At 54.1% G+C, this 7,915-nt stretch overlaps 1 protein-coding gene across 1 annotated transcript; it reads left to right on the top strand.

Annotated features, from left to right (window-relative positions):
• Nucleotides 1–2,666: 2,666 nt before the first annotated feature.
• On the top strand, nucleotides 2,667–7,644 carry NKX6-1 (NK6 homeobox 1). The gene is made up of 3 exons (XM_003923974.4): nucleotides 2,667–3,336; nucleotides 5,032–5,204; nucleotides 7,331–7,644. The coding sequence occupies exons 1-3, from the start codon at nucleotides 2,667–2,669 to the stop codon at nucleotides 7,586–7,588; spliced, it is 1,101 nt and encodes a 366-aa protein (XP_003924023.1). The 3' UTR covers nucleotides 7,589–7,644.
• Nucleotides 7,645–7,915: the final 271 nt, after the last annotated feature.

Below are 7,915 nucleotides of genomic sequence, written 5' to 3'. Positions count from 1 at the left end.
AAACCAGTCTTGAAGTTAATGAAGAAAGATGAAGGAAGAGGAGGACCATATAACATTGCTTCTATCTTAGAGGGGAATATAACTGGCAAATATAACCCCTCCTTCCCCCAGTTTCAAACTCAAACTCAAGCTGACCCTTAAAAACTAGTGCTTAGTAAACGAAGATTATCGAAGCGGAGTACGCTTTCCTGGTTTTTCGTGCTTGGACCCAAATGAGCGCTTTGGCACCAATAGCCAAACTTCATCCGTCGGTGGTGCTGATCAAGTTTCACTGTTGAGCCATTTATTGTGTTTATTTCTGCTTTCTGCACATTAAAATAGTAATTTATGATCTCATCCAAATTTGCTGTAGCCACCACCTTCGAATGGTTGTTACTTTAACATCAAAATTGTCAAAGAGTTTTCCTTCTCCAGCAAGCAGTTCAACCCTTAAAGACTGGCCAGAGATGGAAGAGATTGAGAGAGTAAAGGAAATCACCCTTCAACTCCTAAACCCTAGACAGACATCCCACTACCATTGCCCAGGAGCCGGGACATCTCCATCTCCCCGCAGCAACTCTAGAATTGAAAGTAGGAGCCAGAGTTTCGGAAAGGGTTTTCAAAAACTTACAGTTCCCAGGGCGTACCTAGATGCTTCTGTATCTAAAGTCTTCGCCTGAATTTTGATGATTCTACCCCCATGTAAACCCAAAAGAAATAACAGTAATCAAAGGGACAAAAGTTAAGGGAAAAAAAACCCCTCTCTGTTTTCAGGTCTGAACATCACCTGACAGATAAATATTCCTATTAAACTGATTCAGTTTTCAGCGAATTGAGTAACCCATACATGATAATGAACGCGGTGGGAAGGCGTTGCGGGGGACTCGGGAATGAAAAGTGGAGGAGAAAGAACAGAGCAGGAGGTAGAGAGATGCAAGAGGACGCTCCTTCGGCCTACAAGAGGATTAAGGACATCTATAGGCTTAAGGAGCAACAAATTAATTTACACAATTCTGGGAGAGCCCAGATGGCCTTTAATTAATCCCTTCAAAAGAAGGAGCCAGGCGAGGGCTGCGCCCGCTGCCTGCTCCGTTAGCTCCGTTTTACAGGGGCCCAGACTCGGTTCGAGGTGAGGCGCCCTCCGGAGCTGCTGGGGGAAGGGGACGGCCTGACGCGAGCGGGCCAGCGGGGAAGCAAGGGAAGAATATGAACTGCTTGTCCATAAAAGGGCTGGGTTTTCATTATTCCTCTCTTTAAAAAGTAATGCCCTCTCCGTCTCTGCTTCCCCCTCCGCTTTCTCATTTTATTTAACACAATTAATTGAGGCGGCCACCAGCCCCACCGAGGACCCGCACCACTCGCCGGCTCCCGCTCCTCCCGGCCCCGCCCATGGGAGAACGAAGTAGGGAGCGGGAGGGGCCTAGGCGGGCGCGGCCCTACGGCTCGCCCGCCCCAGCCAATCAGAGGGCGCGGCGCCCCCGAGTGGGCGTGCGCCGGGGCGACGCGGGGATCCAGGCGGCGCGCTATTGGACGCGACGGTTACGCCCCCGGCCCGCGCCCCGCTCCGGGGCCCCGGCCCTCCCCGCCGCCTCGGAGTGACGTCCCTCAAAGTTCTCATTTCGGTCCCCCACCTCCCCCTCCCTTCCGTCCCCCAGCTAAAGAGGGGTAGGGAGTGATGCAAATGTGTTATTACCTTTGAGAGCTTCATCCGAACTGTCAGGCCCGGAGGGAGAGAGGGAAGGCGCGAGCGCGGAGGAGCCGCGGAGAGCGTCGGTGTGGCCGGAGGACGGGACGTGCAAGCCGCGGCGAGAACGCCGGAGAGGAGAGTCCCGGGCGCAGAGTGAGGCGGAGAGAGGGCGCGGGGCGGGGCGGGGTCGCCGGGCCGCTGCGCAGAAGGGACTGACGAGCGGCGCCGCAGCCGAGCCGCCCGACGTTCCACACTCGGTCTTTTGTTTTTCTGTGCTTTTCCCACCCCCTTTTCTTTTAAATATTGCAACTCCAGGGCCCCGTGGCCCAGCGGGCAAGGCGGGTCGCGGCGCGGATCCGGAGCCGCGGGGACGGGTGGCACTGCCCTTTCCGGCGCGGCAGCCCGGGGCAGCGATCTCCCGCGGGCTGCTGCGCTCTCCTCGAAGTGACGGCGAGCGCCGGATGCGAACCGGCGGAGCGGCCGAAAGGGCAGAGCATCCCGGTGAGATCAGAGGAGCGCCACGGGCTGAACCTCCCCAAAGGAAGCGAGCCGCCTCCACCCTCCAACTTCAAAGTGGAGATTCGGCCACTAAGTTTGCCACCAACTCTCCGGAGCCAGCCTGGGTTTTGTTTTGCTTATTTCCCGGTGGCAGAAAATGAGAAATAGCGCACTTTGAACAGCTAGGAAAAGTGGGGGAAGAGAGAAGGGCCGGGGGATCGAATCCAGGACTCGCGGAACGAAAGGACTGCCCAGCCCGCCGGGACTCCCCCTCTTCTCTGCGAGCCGCCGCCCCCCGCGTGAGGCTTTTTGGACATCTCTGCTACGCAGCTAGGAGAGCAACTCCCGGCGGCTGCATTCTTGGCCCAGTTGGCAGCTCGCCTCCGGGTGCGCCGAGCGCCTCTCGGCTCGTGCCCTCTGGGCTTCCAGCTCCTCTGAGCCCCACCGGGGGCACCAGCCGGCGCTCTCGCTGCAAGGGTACGGGCTCCGGCCTGGCCGTGGGATGTTAGCGGTGGGGGCAATGGAGGGCACCCGGCAGAGCGCGTTCCTGCTCAGCAGCCCGCCCCTGGCCGCCCTGCACAGCATGGCCGAGATGAAGACCCCGCTGTACCCTGCGGCGTATCCTCCGCTGCCCGCCGGCCCCACCTCCTCCTCCTCCTCGTCGTCGTCCTCCTCGTCGCCCTCCCCGCCTCTGGGCACCCACAACCCGGGCGGCCTGAAGCCCCCGACCACGGGGGGGCTCTCATCCCTGGGTAGCCCCCCACAGCAGCTGTCGGCCGCTACCCCACACGGCATCAACGACATCCTGAGCCGCCCATCCATGCCGGTGGCCTCGGGGGCCGCCCTGCCCTCCGCCTCGCCCTCCGGTTCCTCCTCCTCCTCTTCCTCGTCCGCCTCTGCCTCCTCCGCCTCTGCCGCCGCCGCAGCTGCTGCCGCGGCCGCAGCAGCTGCCTCATCCCCAGCGGGGCTGCTGGCCGGACTGCCCCGTTTCAGCAGCCTGAGCCCGCCGCCACCGCCGCCCGGGCTCTACTTCAGCCCCAGCGCTGCGGCCGTGGCCGCCGTGGGCCGGTACCCCAAGCCGCTAGCGGAGCTGCCGGGCCGGACGCCCATCTTCTGGCCCGGAGTGATGCAGAGCCCGCCCTGGAGGGACGCACGCCTGGCCTGTACCCCTCGTGAGTACGACCGCCCGCGCCCCGAGGCACGCCTGCCATGCTCGTTGTGCCCACTCTCGGGTGGCGGCCCCTCGTGTGTGTGTTGCTCGATCCACTCGGTCCGCCCCAGTAGTTTGGCAGCGCCAGCGTCCAGAGAGGGATTATCGCTTTCCTGAGCTTGTGTGGCTACATCCAAGCGCCTCCCTCTCTCTAAGTCTTCAACACTCCGGGGCTGAGTGGGTGTGTGTGTTCGTGTGCATCACGACGCGGTGTGAGACGCTTGTCTCGTCCGAGGCCCTGGCTGCTCCTGAAACGGCCTGGCCGGGATCCCAGGCCTGGCCTGGGTTGGAGGGATGGGGAGGAGAGGCCACTGCACCCCCGCTTTCCCAGCTCCTGCCTGCCGTCCAGGGCCCCATTCCGCCTTCGTCTTCGGCGGCAGGATAACCAGCTGGCTCTCTTCCAAGCAGTGAAGCCGGGCAGCGGCGAGCCCTCTACCACCCGGGAAGTGCGTGTGTTTGCATGCACGTCTCCGCCCGGGGTGTCCGCACCTCACCTCTTCGCCCTCGCTGCCCTAGTACACCCGGGTGTGAGCACACATAAAACAGGCCAGCAGTTCCCTGGGCAGGGCCTGCATCGAGTGCTTCCAGCTACTCCCTAGCGCTGGACCCGCGCTTTCCCACCTGCCTCCACTCTGGGGGCTGGCACACATGCGTCCTGGCACATTTGGGGGCATCGTGGAGCTCAACCCTCTAAAACAAGAAAGAGCCAGGGGAAGAGCGAGGTGAAGGGACAAGGACTGGGGAAAATGTAACATCCTGCAAAGATCTTGCTTGAGGCAAATTCAGTTGCCCAAGATCACGCTAGTCTTCGGGTAGTCGGCCAAAGCGCTGCGGAGGCTCCCAGCCTTGCAGATGGACTTTGTGGTCCAGCCCGGGGTCCTTTTCTTGCTCCATTCTTCACTTTTGAGCGAGTCCCCGAAGTTTCTTCCAAGTCTCCGAACCTCCCTAGCCCGGCTGAGCGGCAATAACTGCGGGAAGTTGCGGAAGCCGAGTGGAGGTTCTCTTGGGAAGCCGGGGGATGGTGTCGGCTGGGCCTGGTGGGGGTGCCAGGGAGACGCTATTGTATTGGTTTTGATAGCGGTGTAGGGGCCGCCAACAAAGGCTGTGCCCCCTCCCCCATCCCCTCTTACCCTCGGCTGCAGCGATGTTAGACTTGGGGGCGATTTAGTTCTCTTGTGTGCAAAAACAAGGACCCCTTTGTTGCCTGGACACAGGTTAGAGAAGCGTTGAAGGAAAAAAAAAAATCGAGTTATCCTCACGCAAAGGCTCCGGGGCCGGGGCCCAGCGAGGACCGACTGGATTGGGAGGCGAGAGTGGCCTTTTTCCCCACCTCCCGAACTCGTTAATTTAATGGGGCCTTGAGATTAGGCTCCGGCAAACTTTAGCAATAGGCTCCCTAGCTGTTTGACTTCGGTGTTGAGCAGAAGGTATTTACTGCTGCGCCAAACACCCAGCTTTAAAAAAACAGGTGGATGAAAAAGGCAAAGGGAGACGCGCCATTAGGTTGGAAGCGCCGCTACACTTCTGGTCTTCATCACAGAGTGAGCTTTCTTTTCCTACGAAACATTGTTTTTTGAGTTCGGTTTTCTCCTCCCCAATGCAGCCGCTTGTGACAGATTGTTTTTCTCCCTCTCTCGTTGTGTATTGGTTTTCACAGATCAAGGATCCATTTTGTTGGACAAAGACGGGAAGAGAAAACACACGCGACCCACTTTTTCCGGACAGCAGATATTCGCCCTGGAGAAGACTTTCGAACAAACAAAATACTTGGCGGGGCCGGAGAGGGCTCGCTTGGCCTATTCGTTGGGGATGACGGAGAGTCAGGTCAAGGTAAGTGGACCTTGCAAACCTCGAGGGATAGGTCCCGCACCTGGTGCGCGTGCTTACACATATGGACACACACACACACACACACACACACACACACCCTCCAAACTAACAAACAGTCGCCTGGGAGGTGCGAGTCCGAGGAGCCTGGGGAGAAGTTGAGAGCAGTGAAGGAGGGTGGGGACTACAAAGGCTCTGGGATCTTGCAGGCGGGCAAACTCTTGACGAACAAAAGGAATCAAGCCCCCGCCTGTGAAATTAGGTTAATCTAGATAGCAGCATGTGCTGGGGGACTCGCCATTATTAGAGAATAAAAGCATTACTGAAATATCAGCCCAGAGAATAGATCAGGCCAGTTAGATAGCTTCTGTATATCCTATTTGTAGAGATATCCAGGGTTTTGTTTGTCAATTCTGGATCCACTAGTTATATACTTTCCTAATGTAGATCAGTATTGTAGGGCTACTCTATTAATTTGCAAGTAAACATAAATAAATAAATCCACAGGATCTTAACCACTTACCGCAGATGAACCTACCTTTTAGTTTAGCTTAAGGCAATCACCTTGGAATAGAAATTTTACAAATGAATTGACAAGATTATTACTGAATTATAGGCTTGAATTTGGTTAAAATAAGTTTATCTAAACAGATTCAAGATTTGTATTGTTCATGACAATTTATAATTAAAGCATCATTTTCCTTATAATTGAGTTGTACAGTGTATTTCCGGGGAAACAAATTTTAGAAAAGTTTCTCTAAAAAATAAAGGAATTGAGCAAGCTGGGTAAATTCAATCTGATGGTTTCCTATATTTCAAATATTCTCTTTTGTCTTTCTTTTTCAGTTTGTTATGTTTGCTTCTTTGGGGTGTAAGTCTGTTTTCATTAGTTTGATTGTTGCTCTTTAAGTTAAGTAGGAATAACATTAGCCTTGTCTGCTGGTTAGTGTATTTCCCCCCCCGGACAGCCATCATAAAATATATTTCAGGAGTGATTTTGTATGTGGCCATTAGGATACCATCACAGTTAAAATTATTTTTGCAGTAGGTTGGTACAGAGCCTACTGCGGTAATCTGGAGGTCTTCATTTGTCACTGTAAATATGTCTGTATGGCTGGAAGTGAATTATTATAGCTGTATAAAGAAAATAAAAATCACTTTCTTAACAATTCTGATTCTCTAGATAAAATACATAATGGATGAGAAGCATAAAGGGAGGATAATTCAATATCTTTGGGAAATTGGTTGCTTTTTGCTGATGCTTTAGGTAAAATATGTGTCAAACATCATGAATAGCTTAAAAATTGTATTAAATGTCTCACGCAGGAACACAATTAAAATAATATTTGAAGGAATAGACATACCAATGGTGGAAAATAATGTAATAGACAAATTTTCATGTTTAAAAGATAACCAATAATATTTCTAGCCTTCACTTTACTCTGGGCTTATGAAAAACATTAAAGGCTATTTGAAGTTTGTATTTTAACAGATTTTTTAACATAAAAACTCCACCATACGTTCTAAGTAAAAACGGAGGATATTCTTTATCTACCATGTTTATACACATTCATATCTGAGATAAGTGAAACAATGTTCAAAAGTGAAAAGAAGAACAGAAGTAATTGGGGCAAATGCTGTGCTTTTCTCCACAATTTACAATTAAAAGCAAGTACATGTCAGGTTATTGGAAATTCCTTAATTTAAGGAAGTAAGTAAGAAATATAATCACAGACACTGTGGGGCAACTTTATGAAGGAGGAAAAGTTTTCGACTTCAAACTAGGAGGCAGGAAAGTGAACTCACTTTTAGGACACTCATTTTTAAGTTTCCAAGTTTTGTTTTTACTTTTGAGAACTAGTTCACTGACAGCCTCAATACTTTTGTGTTACCATCTCTATGGCAACGGTGGTCAGTTTGTTGGTGCCAGTTACTTGGGGGCGGGGGGAACTTGGGGCGTTGGAGACTGACTGACGGCGGAGGCACTGGAGGGCTCCGAGGGAGGGCGGCAGGCCCTTGGGGGCCCGCAGGAGGGCCCTCGAGATGCGGGGGTGGTGGCATGGCTGGGCTTTGGTGGCGTTCAATTCTTCCTCCCTTGCCACCTCTCTTCTCCTTTTCTCCGCTCTCAGGTCTGGTTTCAGAACCGCCGGACCAAGTGGAGGAAGAAACACGCGGCCGAGATGGCCACGGCCAAGAAAAAGCAGGACTCGGAGACCGAGAGGCTCAAGGGGGCCTCGGAGAACGAGGAGGAGGACGACGACTACAACAAACCTCTGGATCCCAACTCAGACGACGAGAAAATCACGCAGCTGCTGAAGAAGCACAAGTCCAGCAGCGGCGGCGGCGGCCTCCTACTGCACGCGTCCGAGCCGGAGAGCTCATCCTGAGCGCCACCGACCGCAGCACCTGCCCGGCTCTGGCCTCCGCCTCTGGGGCCGCGAGGGGTGTGGGGACCGCGTGCGCTCTGCGCCTGCCAGCCCCTCGGGCCCCGAGGACCCTTTGCTATTTTTGAGATGTACATATCTATTTTTTTAACCTTGAAGTTGTGGGAGGGGATGTGGGGGAGAGAGACTCGGGGATTGATGAGGCAAGGAAGACCATCAAATGCACTGCATAAATGACGCTACTGAAACCAGCAGCCGGGTCACGGTCCCAGCGCCGTCCCCACCGGCAGGCAGCGGCCTCAGCGCCCGGGTCCCCCTCGCCCCCATATT

Source organism: Saimiri boliviensis, chromosome 3 (genome assembly GCF_048565385.1).
Source record: "Saimiri boliviensis isolate mSaiBol1 chromosome 3, mSaiBol1.pri, whole genome shotgun sequence".
Taxonomy (NCBI): Eukaryota; Metazoa; Chordata; class Mammalia; order Primates; family Cebidae; genus Saimiri; species Saimiri boliviensis.
The sequence above is the reverse complement of the archived record's forward strand: the minus strand, read 5'-3'. Positions and strand labels throughout refer to the sequence as shown.